The 17,941-nt window shown below is 37.4% G+C and overlaps 1 protein-coding gene across 6 annotated transcripts in view; it reads left to right on the top strand.

Annotated features, from left to right (window-relative positions):
• Nucleotides 1-15,449, top strand: part of smarcd3b (SWI/SNF related, matrix associated, actin dependent regulator of chromatin, subfamily d, member 3b) — a 46,066-nt gene extending 30,617 nt beyond the window's left edge. For 2 of the 6 annotated variants that reach the window (XM_062994001.1, XM_062994003.1), the window contains 10 exons: nucleotides 852-974; nucleotides 1,156-1,278; nucleotides 4,320-4,415; nucleotides 5,338-5,439; nucleotides 7,262-7,423; nucleotides 7,700-7,797; nucleotides 7,894-8,029; nucleotides 8,144-8,266; nucleotides 9,707-9,808; nucleotides 10,994-15,449. In XM_062994001.1, the coding sequence (XP_062850071.1) occupies nucleotides 852-974; nucleotides 1,156-1,278; nucleotides 4,320-4,415; nucleotides 5,338-5,439; nucleotides 7,262-7,423; nucleotides 7,700-7,797; nucleotides 7,894-8,029; nucleotides 8,144-8,266; nucleotides 9,707-9,808; nucleotides 10,994-11,047 (1,119 nt within the window). In that variant the 3' untranslated portion in view covers nucleotides 11,048-15,449. Of the gene's footprint in view, nucleotides 1-851; nucleotides 975-1,155; nucleotides 1,279-4,319; nucleotides 4,416-5,337; nucleotides 5,440-7,261; nucleotides 7,424-7,699; nucleotides 7,798-7,878; nucleotides 8,030-8,143; nucleotides 8,267-9,706; nucleotides 9,809-10,168; nucleotides 10,290-10,993 lie in introns of those variants that run through there. The other 4 variants (XM_062994002.1, XM_062993997.1, XM_062994000.1 and 1 more) reach the window with 3 other exon arrangements.
• The last annotated feature ends 2,492 nt before the right edge of the window (nucleotides 15,450-17,941 follow it).

The raw sequence follows: 17,941 nt of genomic DNA, 5'->3' as shown, positions 1-17,941 counted from the left end.
GATCGAACCCATAACCTTCTTGCTGTGAGACGACAGTGCTACCCACTAAGCCACTGTGCCGCCCCAGTGCAACCCTTTACATAAAGGTGTTATATACACTTTAGGTATTAGTGATTCACTGTGTGTACAGGAATCGACTCTGAATACAGCTGAAACATTAGAACCACCTGCCTAATATTCTGTCTAAAGTCTTGTGGTATCTGGTACCAGAATATTAGCAAGTCCTTCAGTCTCTGTACATTGCAAGGATTAAAGTCCTACAATGCATAGTGCCTTGACATCTACATGATCTTTAAGAAAACCTTCTTCTTCCATTGCTCTGATGTCCAGTTCAGATGACTGCGTGCCCAATGTAGGTGCTTTTGACAGTGGACAGGAGTTATCTTGGGCACTTTTACATACACAGAAGGGTTTAATTCACTGTGTTAACACATTCACCTCATCGCCAGCATTAAAACCATCTGCAGTTTCAGCCACAGTAGCTCTAATGTTGGTCCATTACAGATTCCACAGCCTTTATGCCTTCTGGCATCAATAAGTAACAGCCTAAAACTAAATGTCCCTGACTGTAACATGCACAGTTGTTATGAAATAGGCATTGCCTTACACATTTTTGGTGGGTGGTCCTAATGTTTTGGCTCATTAATGTACAGTGCAATAAGCAGGTATTTGCAAACACACATGGAATGAGATTGGCATAATGTTTAATGTTGTCTTTACCTAAAATTGTCTCTCCTGTATTTGCTTTGGAGCTAAACACCAAAACAACATTACAATAAAAATCTAATCAGCTGTTTTAGTAAAAGTAGTGTTTTTTCTTATCATTCCAATTCATTTTTTCCTCCCCTCAGATTCGTGAGCTAGTCCCAGAGTCTCAGGCGTATATGGACTTGCTGGCATTTGAGCGCAAGCTGGACCAAACCATAATGCGCAAGCGAGTGGACATCCAAGAAGCATTAAAAAGACCCATGAAGGTTAGTATTAATACCATCAAGTAGCAGTATAAAAATTACAACATATAACAAGTTTTAACAGTTGTTATCTGTATACAATGGTGTCTACTTACTTTTTACATTACAATCTTTAATATGCTATGTCTAAGTATAAATATATATATACACACACACAAGAATAAGTTTTGTATTTCTTTACCAGCAAAAACGCAAACTGAGACTCTACATTTCCAACACCTTCAACCCAGCCAAGCCAGATGCTGAGGACTCAGATGGCAGCATTGCATCCTGGGAGCTGCGAGTGGAAGGAAAGTTACTTGATGATGTGAGTCAGTGGATTCATGCACAATTGTATATTTGTAGAATTGGTTTCTTGTGTAACTGGGGCTGGAAGACACCTTGCTACAGAGAGCGCATGGCAGATCCTTACACACCTGCAAGAATGGAAACAAAACCCATTTGCAGATATCTAATCAAGGATCAGGGTAGAACAATACTGTGACTAAAAAGCCACTAACAAAAAAGAGGAACAATTGCAAATTCACCTCGCTTTTAAAGCCTTAATACCAGAATCCACACATGAACTGGAGTAACTGAAAAACCCAAAATCTACAGTCCATATCATTTTGTCTGAGTGACCTCATAGTCTCTACATTGCAGCTATGTGTGTTTTAAACTGGTGAGGTTAAAGTTACTTGGATTAGCTCCAAGTTTCCACAGCAATATGCTATACTTGCCAGTGAGGTCATTTCAAATATTAACACTATTTGACTACTCCATTTTGATAGATGTAAGCTTCCTTTTACTAAGCTAGAACTGAATATCTGAATATGGAGCTGAATAGAATAGAATGAATGAGTTCTTTGTGGAAAAGACAACATACTGATCAGTCCCCGGCAGCATGCACTCAGAGGTTATTTCCTCCTTTTAGCCATAACAACCATAGTGTTTAGTCTATAGATCTGTTTTTGCTGTGTTTGGCTACTGTATAACTGCAGTGGTTGCTTGTTTTGCTTGAATAGTGAAGTTGTTGGGTTGACTACAGACAGGAAAGCCAAAGGTTCCAACCAAAGCCTGGATGTTCAGCCAAGTACTAAAGCATAATTGTGCTATGTGACCACACATGTAGAAACAGTAGGCATTGATGACAGTTTTATGCTGTAGAACTACTCTGCGGTTTGGATGGAATTATATCTTTCCTTACAACACATAACAAGCACCAAGACTAAATTGTTCAATTATGTATTGGCAGTCTGCAGTCTGGAAATTTCAAATAACTATAACCAGAAGTATGTGGACCAGTGATGGCTGGTGGTTTAAAATGAGGGGAGGATGAATTTGAGAGAGGGGCTTGGGAAGGTGTTAGTGAAGGCATATGCAGGCATGTGAAACCCAGATACATTTAAAACATTAGTAAAGAGATTTGGTCCATAACTAGTGAGCTACAACCTAAAATATATACAGTTAACCACCACTGATAAAAGCTTTGCAGAAAAGCTAGCATTGTAATTGGAGACTTTTGGGGATATAGTCAGCACTGCTGTGCAGTGAAAGCTGTTCTTTCATTTTCAACAGAACTACATAGTGTACATCTTGGGTGGAAAGGTCCTTCACATGCCCTTATACTATCAAAATGAATCTGAAGATGACACCCACATTAGTTATAAATATATTTCTATAAAGGTTTCATTGTTGCTTTATTAGCAATAATCAACAAAGTTGGCAGAAGAAAACACTTCTCCACTTAACACCACAATTCTTATCTTTACTGTATTAATTATGACATATAGGGTTGCCAGGTCTATAAAAAAATTCATCTAAATCCAAACTAAAACCCGCCCTTCAGAAGCTGAAATTAGCCCAAAATCTAAGGTGTCACAGACGTTTGATAGAAAACAGGCTATAAATGGCAAAGGAACTACCTGAGTACTACTTTTACATCTTCTTTTAGGCTTACTTTGTTTTTATGTTCTATATTATATTTTGAATTAATTGGAATTTGACTGTGAGCAAAATCCTCTTATGAGCTTCAGTGCCAGACCTCAAAATGCACTTTTAAATGAATGGGCACAAATTCCCACTGCTGTTTTTTGGTCCGGGTCACGGCAAGTCCAGTTTCACCGGGAAACACTGGGTACAAGGAATATCCTGGACCCTGCCAATCCATCACAGGGTTTCCGGCAAATCCCACGTCAGACAAAGAAATAAATGCCACCCGAGTGCCTGCATTCCCATTGACATTTTCAATTATTTAGGAAATCCTTTCTAGAAAAAGTGGAAGATGTTATAGCCACAAATTGGGTCAGCAAGCTCATGGTCAAGTGTCTACATACTGTTAGCCAAAAAGTGTAGTTAGGGTTTATAAACATTGGTTTTATTAATTAATGTTTTACATTTTGTCCTTCATAGATTTGGTTACTATTTAGTCAGGCACAGACGAGTAGATTATTAAGATTATTAAGTGTCTCTTAACTCTATTAGACACTCCTACCTAGTTGGTCCACCTTGTAGATGTAAAGTCGGAGACGATCGCTCATCTATCGCTGCTGTTTGTGTTGGTCATCTTCTAGACCTTCATCAGTGGTCACAGGACACTGCCTACATTGCGCTATTGGCTGGATATGTTTTAGGTTGGTGGACTATTCTTAGTCCAGCAGTGACAGTGAGGTGTTCAAAAACTCCATCAGCACTGCTGTGTCTTATTCACTCATACCAGCACAGCACACACTAACACACCACCACCATGTCAGTGTCAGTGCAGTGCTCTGAATGATCCACCGCCCAAGTAATACCTACTCTGTAGTGGTCCTGTAAGGGTCCTGACCATTGAAGAACAGGGTGAAAGCAGCCTAAAAAAAGCATGCAGAGAAACAGATGGACTACAGTCAGTAATTGTAGAACTACAAAGTGTTCCTATATAGTAAGTGGAGCTGATAAAATGAACAGTAAGTGTAAAAACAAGCAGGTGGTTTTAATGTTATGGCTGATCAGTGTATTCCCTTCCAAAACACACAGATAGTAAATTGGCTGTATTAAATTGCTCCTAGGTGTAAAAGTAAATGAATGTGTGAATTTATCACCATGTGTTCAGGATGTGTTGCAGCTTTGCTCTCAGTGTTTTAGGGGGCAATTGCAATCCTGACCAGAATATTTGTTTAGCAGTTAGTATTCAAAAAATTGATTCTATAGCTTTATATGTAAATAGAGTGGTGGAATTGCAAAGCATTATGTGCTGAATTAAAGGATTACCATGTTCCAGTGAAAAATACAGGATTTGCCTAAAGCTAATGCATTATAGTTAACTGGATCTATTACATTATTACATACACACTACTTATACGACCACATTTTCTTTATCTGTCTCAGCCAGGAAAAGTGAAAAGAAAGTTTTCCTCCTTCTTTAAGAGTCTGGTGATTGAGCTGGACAAGGACCTGTACGGGCCAGACAACCACCTAGTGGAGGTAAGCATTTACACCGCTTTGTACTCTCCCGGCAAAGCACTATTATTTTTTGTGTTTTACTAAAGTATTTAGTAAGTGTTAAGTTCAACTGTTCCATCATAGCACATATTGCTACAGATATGAATCTCATTTAATCTAGCTTTTAATTGTTGTACTTAATTTATATTAAGTCCACATTTGCAATTTGATACAGTTCTTGTATTCCCTATTGATCTAAGCAACACTTGCCAAAACTTGACATCTGCTAGCTCATGTGTATAAAGCATAATGGTGTCTGTGTGAATCTTCAAGCATTGACGTTCTGTTATTTTTAGCCTGCAATAAAATATACAGTAAAAATGAGACCTTTTAGAGTACCCAGTGAATCCAAGTGAACTGGAACTGACTTAGGTTCCAACTTAAATATGGTCTTGAATTGAACTGCACAATAAGTGATCTTTCATTTACGGACTCCGAAAGGGCAAAAGTGGATTCCTGACCATAAGCTTCTTAGACATCCTATTCAAAAACCTTGGGCAATAATACAGAGTTATTGGAGTGTATCTGTGGGAATCTGTACCCCTTCAGGCACTGATGTTAATCCCAAAGATGTCCATTGGCATCAAGATCAACTCAGTATCATGCTTTTGTAGACCTCAGGGGCACAGTCATGCTCTTATTGAAAACATGCCATCCAACAACTGTTGCCATGAAGTTGGAAGCATTGTGAGCGTTTATAACACATTTTTATTCAATGTGTAAAGCAATTACACAGCATCTTTATCAAAGGTCCCAATCATACTGGAACTAGCCTAGGAGGCCAACGAGATTACCAACTAGGGAAATTCTTAATAGTTGGCTATGATTTTTAAGAAATATGTCTTGTGTCTGAGCATGTGAACTTGTATACACATGTGTTTTTTTTGTTTTTTTTGGATCCCAGTGGCATCGCACTCCCACCACTCAGGAGACTGATGGCTTTCAGGTGAAAAGGCCGGGTGATGTAAATGTACGCTGCACTCTGCTGTTAATGCTAGATTATCAGGTAAGACTCCTGAAGAGCACAGTTCTCAGTTAATATACCTCCATTCCTGCATTTAAGGCCTGCAACATATTCCAAAAAAAGTTGGGACAGGGACAATTTAGGGCTAGTAATGAGGTAAAAAAACTAAATAATGATGTGATTCCAAACAGGTGATGTCATCAGGGGATTGTAATCATGGTTTGGTACAAAAGCAGCATCCAGGAAAGGCTGAGTCTTTGATGAACAAAGACGATCAGAGGATCTCCAGTTTGTCAACAAATGTGTGAAAAAATGATTGAAATGTTTAAAAACAATGTACCTCAAAAAGATTAGGAGGGATTTGCATATTTCTCCCTCTACAGTGCATAATATCATTAAACGATTCAAGAAATCGGGAGGAATTTCTGTGCATAAAGGCCAAGGGTGCAAGCTTAAACTGAACGCTCGTGATCTTCGATCCCTCAGACAGCATTGCATCAAGAACCACCACTCAACAATAGCTGATATAACCACATGGGTGAGGGATTACTTTGTCAAGCACTACAATACAGAGTTACATGCACAAATGCCACTTAAAACTTAACTGTGCAAAAAAGAAGCCTTATGTTAATCATGTCCAGAAGTGGCGTCGACTTCTCTGGGTTTGGAGGCATTCCATCACACAGTGGAAATGTGTATTGTGGTCAGATGAATCAGCATTCCAGGTCTTTTCTGGAAAAAATTAACGCTGTGTGCTCCAGACAAAGGACAAAAAGGACCACCCAGACTGTTATCAGCAACAAGTCCAAAAGCCAGTCATGGTATGGGGCTGTGTCAGTGCCCTTGGTAAAGGTCATTTACACTTCTGTGATGGCAGCATTAATGCAGAAAAGTACATTGAGATCTTAGAGCAACATATGCTGCCTTCAAGACGTCATCTTTTCCAGGGACGTCCATGCATTTTTCAACAAGACAATGTAAAACCACATGCTGCACACATTACAAAGGCATGGCTGTGGAAGAAGAGGGTACGGGTACTGGACTGGCTTGCCTGCAGTCCTGACCTGTCCCCAATAGAGAATGTGTGGAAAATTTTGAAACGAAAAATGCGACAATGACGACCCCGTACTGTTGCACATCGCACAACGTGTTTGCAGGAAGAATGAGACAAAATAAAAGCTGAAACACTAAATCACTTGGTCTCCTCGGTGTCAAAACGTCTTTTAAGTGTGGTGAAAAGAAATAGCAACATTACAAAGTGGTAAATGCTTTACTGTCCCAACTTTTTGGAATGTGTTGCAGGCCTGAAATGCAGGAATGGATGTTTATTAATAAATGAAATGAAGTTGACCAGACAAAACATGAAATATCTCAGGTTCATCCTGTCTGCAATCAAATAAAAGTCAAAGTAAATGTAAGAAACTTACACACAGCCAGTGTGTAAATGGATTTGTAGACCTAAAGTATAAAAAAGTACTGCAAATGGTTGGGAAGGTACATTTAAAGGGGCTCTGAGAGCTTTAAAGAACTTACAACTCTTCATAGCTGAGATTGGTTGTTAGTGCATATGACAACTGAACTTTTTGAACTCCAAATGCTATGTTTGGTATTTTTAATCTGTATAGAACTGTATAGAACTGAATAAAAATAAACATCTAGAAGTCTGGCAGTAGATTTTAAGATCAGCATTATTATGTAGGAGTTTAATAATTGTAACACTATTAACAAATAGTCTCAAGATGTCTCATTCTGCTAATAAAAAACTTAAAGCTAAATCTAGCTCCGCAGAAAGTGTTATTAATCATTGTTTTCTGTGTAGGTTGGATAGTCATAAATAATACAAAATATGACCTCTTGTGTTTAGCCCCCCCAGTTTAAGCTGGACCCACGACTCGCCCGACTGCTGGGAATCCACACTCAGACACGCTCCTGCATCATCCAGGCTCTCTGGCAGTATATTAAAACCAACAAGCTGCAGGACTCCCATGATAAGGAGTACATAAACTGTGATAAATACTTCCAGCAGGTAATGTCTGTCTAAATGAACTTTTGTTCTGAATTAACCAAACAGAAATCAGGAACACTCAGTACCAGAACCACTTTGCTGTTCTTTAGTGGACGTGCCTCGGATTAATTGAAATGTAGCCAAACGTTTGCTAGTTTTTGTTATTTTTGTCTTTTTGTCAGTCATTGTGTTATAGTCAGTATTTTTGTTGCAGCTGTTTTAACACACAGGTGACAGTTTAAACATTACTCTATGGTACTACAAACTGTATTAATTGTAGTACTTGTTCTTTCTTAGATTTTTGACTGCCCTCGTCTGAAGTTCTCTGAGATCCCTCAGCGCCTCACAAACCTGCTGCTTCCCCCTGACCCCATTGTTATCAACCACATCATTAGGTAAATACGATTATAATACTACACAAGAATACATACAAGAACTACAGTAAATACTGTACTACCGTATTACTTATTATACAGTGTGTGTGTGGGTAGTGTGGACCCAAATGATCAGAAGAAAACAGCCTGCTATGATATAGACGTTGAAGTGGAGGATCCACTAAAAACCCAGATGAGCAACTTCCTACTCTCAACTGCCAATCAGCAGGAGATCGCCACCCTCGACAACAAGGTGCAGACAATACAGAATCACATATTTACATGATCAGGACAATGTTTTCTCTTTTTATTACAATGTTTAAACATTTTATCTAACCCTTTAAAATGTGATTGAATTTTGTTGCAGATTCATGAGACTATAGAGTCTATTAACCAGCTGAAGATTCAAAGAGATTTCATGCTCAGCTTCTCTAGAGATCCTAAGGGTTACATCCAGGACTGGCTCAAATCCCAGAGCAGAGATCTCAAAGTAAGTTTATCTTTTATTCCAAACTGGACCTTAAACACTGATTTACCTCAATAATCCTTGTGTATTTAAACATCTGTAAATAAAAGTGTTTTATTTATGTAAGGCATTCTCACAGATTCAGTCCCCTTTCCCTTCGGTGTAGCGGTTCCAGACGACACTTTTATGTGTTATTCTGTTTTGTTTTTGTTCTTTGCAAAGTGTTGTAGTTTGGTTAACTATTCATCAAGCTGTGTTCTTGTCTAGTTGTGTAAAATGCTTGCTAAGCAATTGCACTTACATCTTGCATGAACTTACCCCACATCACAGGGGTAGAGATGTGCACTGGTTTTGGGATCCCTTTAGAACCTAACAAAATAGGACATACATTGTATTTGGTTGGTTCGTTACAGAAAGAAAAATAACTTTTTTGCATTTTTGCAGTAAATTGGCTTTTTAGCAAGTACATTTTATTATTTAGTATGACCACTTCTACCTTCTTTCAGCCTATAGGAGTAGCTACATGAAATCATCTGTTTAGTTTTCTGTGTTACCTAAAGGCAGGAAATTGATGCCTCATCAAGGAGGTTGCAAAAAAACACAGATGAACATCTAAAAAACTGCAGGCCATACTTGGCTCAGTTAAGGTCAATGTACATGATTTCACTATAACACAGACACTGGGCAAAACTGGCATCCATCAGAAAGTTGCAAGGTACTTTCAAGACTTTTGGGATAATATTCTGTGGACTGATAGAAGACATTGGTCCTGTTACATCTGCCGTAAAGCTAATGATTCATTCCACCACAAAAACATTATACCTACAGTCTAGCATGTAAGGGTCTGGTGCTGTTTTGCTTCTGCAGGTCCTGGACAGCTTGTCATAACTAATGGAATTATGAATTCTCAGTAAAAACAAAGTGAGGGTTTTGGAATGGCAGTTTATGCTTGAAAACCCTCCAATTTAGCCAAATTAAAACAAATATTTAAAGGTGACTAGGCCAGAATTTCTCCACAGTGAAGTAAAAAACGTATTATTGCAAGTTATCACAAATGTTTGATTGCAGTCGGTACTACCAGGGGTGGCATGACCAGTTATTAGTTTAAGGGGGCAATTACTTTTTCACATGGGTGATACAGGTTTTGAATAAATCTTTAAGTAATGGAATGATCATTATTTTTACATTGCACACATTTTTTTTTAATTCAGGTTCTGTGTTTTAGTCCGAGGACATAATATTTTGCCAGTTACACATGCATTCTAAATGACTAGTAGTCAGTCATGATCAATCTACCTGGTATACTTTTAAACATGTTTCATATCTTATCCAAGAAGCCCTATGAGTTGTAGTGTGGAAGCCATTAAATGTAGTGGCACAACTTTAAGTTGGCTTGACCTATTTCTTTTAGGTATCTGCTAAGAAAAAAAAGTCATAAACACTTTGCCTTCTGTTTGGTTTCAGCTGATGACAGATGTTGTTGGAAACCCAGAGGAGGAGAGAAGGGCAGAGTTTTACTACCAGCCCTGGTCTCAGGAGGCAGTCAGTCGTTACTTCTATTGCAAGGTGAGAAAAGCCTTCTAAGAGAACCAGGGTTTATTTTATGAGTGAGCAAGAGTGCTAGATCTGAGAAGTGAATCACTCTGTCTATTTTTAATCTGGGGTCATATTTACACTTTAAAGGGTATTTTATATGTCTAAGCCTGCTGATTCAGCTTAAAAAGTCCCCAGGACAGGTCGGGTACACAGTTAGCTTTCTTTTGAGAAAGAAAAGGCAAGCTGGGTGCACTTTCCAACAGGGAATTGAGCATTACTAAATTGGAAAAAAAAGATGGATACAAGCAGAAAATAAACAAAGAAAATTAAGTTGTTCAGCACAGATCAGCCATTTAAATGCATTTTCTTCCCATTTTCCTCCTGATTTAGCACACTCAATTTTTGTCTTCCACTGCCGAGAGATACCAGATTGCATCCAAGGAGATCCCGCTGCACCACCTGGGCGCCTCCAGCTTTCTTTATGTCACAGTTTAATTATTAAACATTTGCTCCAGACCATCAGTGTGGGTCTTTAAAGCCATGGTTACTGACTTTAAAAGTGCATTAAAAACAATAATTTACACTCTCCACATTTTTTATTAGGTACACCTATCTGATATGTACATTCATTAATTATTTTATAAACTACACCAACCATACAGATGAACTTTGTGGGTACAAAAAATAACTAACTGCAGCCTATTTGTTTATTAGGAACACATTTACTTAGCGCTCGTTAAAGCTGTACAGTTAGAGACAAAAACTATGAGGGTTCTTCAAAAAGTTTCCACACTTTTTTAACTTTATTTATTAAGAATTTCAAAAACAAATGACATCACTTTTCCACATAGTCACCTTACGATGCATTTTTCCCAGCGTCATACCAACTTTTTAATGCCATCAGCAAAATTGTTTTTGGTTGAGCACGTAGCCCTGATCTTGAAGGGAAGGATGGCATTTCTGTCTCTTCTTCTCATCACAGTGACAGTCAGTGTCACAGTAGACATTTGTATCAATGTTCTTTAATGCTGATGGCATTTACAAAAGCCACACATTTTTAGACAGGTGGTTACTATCAACAAATGATGTGAATTAACAAGGTAATGTGTTCCCTGAGATTGAGGTTTGTTTGCAATTACAAATTGGTTGTTGAATTATTTTCTATTTTATTTTATTTTTTTGGTCATTTGTTACTTTTTTGATCTTTTCTTGTAGATTCAGCAGAGAAGGCAGGAGCTGGAACAATCCCTGGCTATAAGGAATACCTAGATTGTATCCTAAACACCAGCTTCCACTTGTACGGCCATCCTTCATGCTGAGCCACATTGACGTCCTCATTATCATAGTACTGTTTCCTTCAGTGAGTTTTTGAGGGTTCCGGTCACTGTCACCCAAGGCCGAAATAGATCCAGTCCTTCCCTTTTGTTTGTCTAAGCCAGTCATGGTGTTATGTGTCAAATATTTGACATTAGAAAATCAAGCCTCTACCATATTTGTTTAAATATGATTTATAACTCTAATATTTAAAACTTGGTACAATAAATCCAGGCCAGTTCCTTAAATCTTTTTAGTCATTAAATGTTTTGAAAATGTGTCAGTATTATTGCTTGAATATGTCTGTGAGAATATTGGGTCGTTTTTTTACGTTTGTTTCATCCCTAGATATTTCAAGTGTCCTTAAGTACAGTAATATTATTAAGAGTTTTAGTGCAGGGTATCGTAACCATGTACAAACTGTTGAAAGTTAACTACATGCCTAAAAGATTTGAAACTGTCTTTAATAAACCAACTATAAAATACTGTGAGAGTGATTTAAATATGGGGTGTGGTTAAATATATTCACATCAATAAAAAAAAAGAACTTGAAGCATGTGTTCTGTAACTTAAAGAGAACAGTGCAGAAATGGACAAATCATAGCACAAAAACAGTCCCATTTTGATCGCCTGGAACATTAATTAACCAGGTAGCAAGCGAGGTTTATAATGTCGAGTTGCATAACTGCACTAAGCTCATTATTACCAAGTGTTAAACTTAAATTAATGCATATCAAATATTTAAGCTATGAAACCATTAAAAAGATTTGGCATGGTAATTGACCAATGCAGTGGTTCTAAACCGTTTTACCACCTGGGCTTTAGTGTGCTGCAACAGAGTATTTGACAATGAACTACTTTGAATCCACTACACAGACTAATAGTTTGCAGTAGACATTCAAAGTTCAGTGATAGTAGTTAATTTATAATCTAATAATCTGTACATGCACAGTGGTTACACTGTACTAAAGTCCTTACACATCTAATAAGGTACGTAGCACATAAGAACACTAAATATCAGGTGAGGTTTTTTTTATCAGTATTATAATGCATAGTTTATAACGGAGGCCTGTTCTACCATTAGGAGTCATTGTTAATGTAGTTAAAATGTATGAGGAATGTCTTTGCTTTCTAACGATACTAATATACAGTATTTGCCTCTAAAATAGCAGTTTGCTTATAGTTTTTTTGTTTAAACAATTTCTTACATTTGTGGTATTTAAATAAGTAATTCACTGCAAATTACAAACCACAAGCTAATCTTTAAAACATCTAAACCAATGTAAGGTGATGGCCAGTGATGGAAGCAGATACATGAAGCTGTATTGTAAATGTATAATTAGTAAGTTATATGATTTCTGCTGCTTGTAACATTATAAAATTACTTTTACTATCAAAAGGAATAAAAGTAGCAAACATTTGACATATATTTGACAGCTTTCAAATTTGATCTACACAGCCTTAATTTCAAGTAATATTGGTTAGTAACTTAATTTGCACATAAACCATTTAATCAAATAAGTTTCCCACCTAAATACTGGCCCCTACATTGGTTATTGTGACTTCTAACTCAAAATGGTAGAACAGGTCAAATACACTATCTGGACAAAAGTATTGGGACACCTCTTTTATTTTTTGAATTAATGCCACAGAGTTTTAGCCACAGCCATTGCTATCAGGAGTAATAAATCAATTAATATAAAGAAAATTAAATGCTCCAAACTTCGTAGCAACAGTTTAGTGAGGGCCCTCCAGCATGCGCACATTCCCCTGTGCACAAAGCAACATCTATAAACTTCTAAAGTACAGAGCCCTGACCTCAGCCTCACTGAACAGCTGCAATATTACTGTTCTCAGTTGAGGCTTTCTTGACCAGCATTAGTTCCCAGCCATACACATGCCCTTTTGACTGAATGAGCACAAATTCCCACAGATGTCCCTCAGAAGAGTGGCTGTTGTTATAGCTAAAATGATCACACAGAGGTCAATCTATTAATTAACACCCATATGGTTTTTGAACTGGGATGACGAACAAGTTCATGGTCAGGTGTCCAAATACTTTGGTCATATAGTGTATAATCAAGATGAAGTTCTCTTAAGCACTCGGTCTATATGAAGAAATTGGGGCCAAGCTGCTGGCCAGCAGTAAATGTGTAATATTTTGCTTCCTCCAGAAGAACGTTGGCACGTGGCTGACAGTTAACATACTTGAATTGTTTTGCTTTTGTGATGATGTAATCTGTAATGGTCTGATGAACTTGTGCTGTAAAGCCTTCAGAAACAGAAGTGAAACAAATGTAGTCCAATGCTGTATAAAACATAACAATACTCAGCAGTTCTTGTATGGATACAATTTTGCTTCTCATGATTTGTATCTGCTGTTATGAATCAGTTCATTTGACCTCTTAACTTTAAACCAAATAATGAAATGTAAACAGTGTTAAAGTTTGTCTTTGGCCCACTCCAGCTCAAAGTCCATACAATATACAGAAATACAATGTAATTTACCATTGGAATAATACAAATCTTTGATGTGAATTAAGGAGCTCTTCATTTGGAAACAGACTTTGGCAGTATTCACTTAGATTTTTTGACACGGTACCCCACTTATTATTGTTCTTTAAAGGACACATCAGTGATGTAGAAGGATTATAAAGCTATCATATGAAAAGATATATTTTCACATCTTAAGCGGGGCAGTCAGTCGTTTTGCCTCCTTCAAATCGTAAAGATGTGCACAAATAATCCTTAAATCATTTTAGTATGTGTGATCGTAATGATATTTAAAGTATAAAGAAAAATGTGTTTTGTTTCATACTTTCCTTTTTTTAAAACCATTTTACAGCTAAGAGCAATAACCAGTGTAGCTTAGTTCTTAATAGAAATTCCAGCTTAGTCAAGCACCACAACTATAAAACTTTTAGCACTGTTGTTGATCACAAGTCAGTCCGAAATATTGTTCACAGTCTCTTGAAGCACACACACTAATAAACTGAAGGAATTTCTTAAATCTGCTGTGTAATGTATGAACAATGAACATTGTAATATAGTCATGTTTCCCCACTGGCTGTGTGTGTTGGTTTTCACTGATGTGTTGGATTTTTGTTAGTCAGATAGGTGGTAGGAACCAGGTATTAATCAGATTTTGTACACTTTTTCTCATGGAAGAGGAGTTCACAGAATTATTCACTGAGCCTGAATTGTTTTTAAGGACTATGCATGCTGCATGGACAGATTTTTATACTTTCATACTAGGACATTAAAAATGCTGGACTAAGAGGAGATCTGAACAACACTGACCCACCGAGACTGGGTCAAAGTTACAAATGGACAACAGAGAGGCCAGTTTGGGTCAGCTAGTATTTTTTAAAGTCTGTATTGCTGTTGATTTGTCTTTAAAAAGACGTAGTGTTTTTAGTATGGAAACATTAAAGTGCATAGTGCTGTGCAGGCAGTTTCTGAGTAGATTAGAGCGCCCTCTACCGAACCTCCTAAACACAGCATCCTCTTCAGCCCTTCAATCATCACTGGCTATCATTGGACCCCTCTTATCACCACCAACCACTGCTGTTTCACACAAGGAGTTACCCATAAGTCTAGCTGGGTCAAAAAGTTTGAGTGCACAACAATTAAGAAAGATTTTTTGAAATATATTTAATGTATGTTGCAACTTGCAGTGTTGTGTCATTTAAATAGTAACATGTTCTCTAAAGAATTGTCCTCTTCTGGTTAGTCCATTTAGCATTAATTCTCATTTAAATTGATAAAACTGTATCAGTTTTTCATTTATTTATTTATATTTTAACCACGGTTGTGTTGTCGTGCCCCCACGGCACCACACACTTACTTTCTCAATCACTGGCTCACTCAGCCACACATACTTAGGGGCATTATGAACAGCCAATCCACCCTCTTAATGGTTTTGGCAAACAACAAGAAAACTGGAGCATCCAGAAGAAGTCAATCTAAATATGGAATAAACCTGTCTTTATGAGACATGTTGTTGTGCTATACTCAATACCAGATACCCATCAGTTTTATTAACTAGCTACCTATGGACTTTTAGACCCTACTGGATGTTTATTGGTAAAAACATCAAATCACTCCTACTGGTCTCATCTGGCACCAGCATGTTTGTGGATTAGCTGCTGTTAATCTATTTATTAACAGAATTGGGAAAGACGTGATTTGTATGTAATGGGTGCTCATTCACATCTCTTTTAGCAGGCAGGATGTTTGTAATGCTTCACTATGATTTCTCATTGATTCTGATGTACATTTCTATTGTATCACCTTGTATGAGAACCAATGCTGTGGATGTAAATAAACAAGCGCTTGCCAAAGTTTGTCAAATGAACCCAAATCTGAGTGTGTTGTGACTTTTATTTGATTGTGCAGGACAGTTACAGACTTACAAAAAGTGTAGCATCATCCAAGGAGCTGTGCTTCTGCAATATTAGTATTATTGACAAGTTAAGCATTATGATGATACTTCTGTAACAATTTCCTGATACAGTTTTCAAATGGATTGCTCTCAGTGATTGTAAGCTGGACAGACTCTGAGTCAGAAAAGCAGCCCCGAATTATGAGGTTTACTTCACCATCTATTGACAGGAGTGATGTAAAAAAATAGGTGGTATTGTGAAAGCTTAAATGTAGCTATTTTATTTTTTATTCGTCTAGCTCAACTGAGATTTTTTTCCGACGTTTTCTTCTTACTTATTCTTACTTATCTTTCAAGCATCAGTAATTAATTTCCTTTATTTGTAGACAGTTTTTTGTATCATGTGTTAAATGTAAAGACCTGAATGGACATCATTCAATAACTGAGTTCAGGTGACTCAGTATGTGCAACTTTGCAGCATCAGATTGAAGAAGGCCTTTTCCCGTTCCAGCAGATTCTGTTTTCCTGTGCATGAGAGGAACAAGATACATAAAAACATGTTTTCATAAGTTGCGTTGAGGATTTTTTGTGGCCTGCAGAGCCTCGACCAATAATCAGTCAGGGCTGGTAATCACCAGTAGGGGCTAACAAGCTTTTTGTTTGTTTGTTTATTAGGATTTTAACGTCACGTTTTACACTTTGGTTACATTCATGACAGAGACGATAGTTACTCATCACACAAGGTTCATCAGTTCACAAGGTTATATCAAACAGTCATGGACAATTTAGTGTCTCCAGTTCACCGCACTTGCATGTCTTTGGACTATGGGAGGAAACCCAGGACCTTCTTGCTGTGAGGCGACAGTGCTACCCACTTACCCACCGTGCCGCCGAGCTAACAAGCTTTTAAAACATTTCTCGTATAATCTTTGCATTACATTCTTCTCATGTAAAAGCTCATTGAGGTTTGATGGCTCACCAAAACTGAGTCCCAGAACTCTACAGGTCTGTTCAAATTCCTTCTAGGCAACCCTTCCTGTGCTTTTTGGTTAAAAGTAACATGCATTATTAAGTCTTACCATGAAGTCTTTGTTTGTTAAATGATCTTCTTATGGTTGCCACTGACACATTTGTTAAGACCTTCGTTCATCAGGTTATGTACATTTTTTTTGTCCTGATGAATTTTCTAAGCCTCTGGATGAAACTTTGGGCTATCAAAACATGCAGGTTTGCTGCTGCACTGTAAGTTTGAAACCTTTTCAAGGTTTTGGACATCGTATACCCATTGCCCCTTAAATACAATGAATGAATGAATGAATGATCTCCTCTCTCATCTTTTGTGAGAACTTACAGTGGTGTTCAAAAAAATAGCAGTGATTTTAAAAAAGTGAATAAAGCGCAAAATCATTATAATAACTTTTATTTCCATAAATGCAAATGCACTGAAAATACTACACTTTCAATTCTAAATCAAAACATTAACAAAATTTAGCCAGTTTGTGTTAATCCTTTACAGAAAGTTAAGAAAAATGAATATTAGGCTGTTCAAAAAAATAGCAGTGCCAGCATTTTTCTTTAAAAACATAAAAAAAACATAAACAATGTATGTATAAACTGAAAATGTTTGAGGTTTCACTTTACGTTAAGTTGCTGAACTAATATTTAGTGGCATAACAATTGTTTCCGAGATCTGTGTTGCATGGAGTCGACCAACTTCTGGCACCTCTGAACAGGTATTCCAGTCCAGGATGATTAGACTACATTCCACAGTTCTTCTGCATTTTGTGTGTGTGTGTGTGTGTCTAGGCTTCATCTCTCCTCCGGGCTGGCTCCTCCGGGCTCGAACCCGAACTCCTTGTGGTCTGCCTCTACCTCCAACTCTCCTGGCTCTCTCTGCGTTGTCATTCATTGTTCAAAACAGACATCTTGACATGTGACCTATGCTAAGCCAGTGATTCGTTGGTGTTCAATAAAGTAATGAGTGTTTGCACATGTGAGGAGTGAGAGTGAAGCACTGGTGATTTAGTGTAGCATTTTGATAGGTTGTGTTTGAAAAAAGGAAATCATGTTACTTCCTGTTTGATTTTTGTGTATTAGGTAGAAAATTGTGTGTGGAGTTTTGCAAAATGTGTTTTAGGAAATTGAAAACTGAGTCAGACACTGAGAATTAGTGTATGGTTTTGCAGATTTGGTGTGGGGTTATGGTGTTTGAAAAACATGTTTAGAAAGTTGTGTGACAAGCAAATATTTAGTGTGTAAGCAGTTGAAAAAACTGTAACAAAATATCCTGCTACTCTCAAATACTTTAGGGAAGGGGGAGGTTGAATATTTCTCATTGCTGCTGTAACTGCAAAAGTGGTGGCATATTAATGTCCATGGTTTTGAAATGTAATGACCAACTAATACTTTTGGCCCTATAAAGTGTGTGTGTTTACAGCAGAAACAAAAACTCAGTTATTAAATGT

This window comes from Trichomycterus rosablanca, chromosome 4 (genome assembly GCF_030014385.1).
Source record: "Trichomycterus rosablanca isolate fTriRos1 chromosome 4, fTriRos1.hap1, whole genome shotgun sequence".
NCBI lineage: Eukaryota > Metazoa > Chordata > Actinopteri > Siluriformes > Trichomycteridae > Trichomycterus > Trichomycterus rosablanca.
Note: the sequence above shows the minus strand (reverse complement) of the source record. Positions and strands in the feature narration are given on the sequence as shown.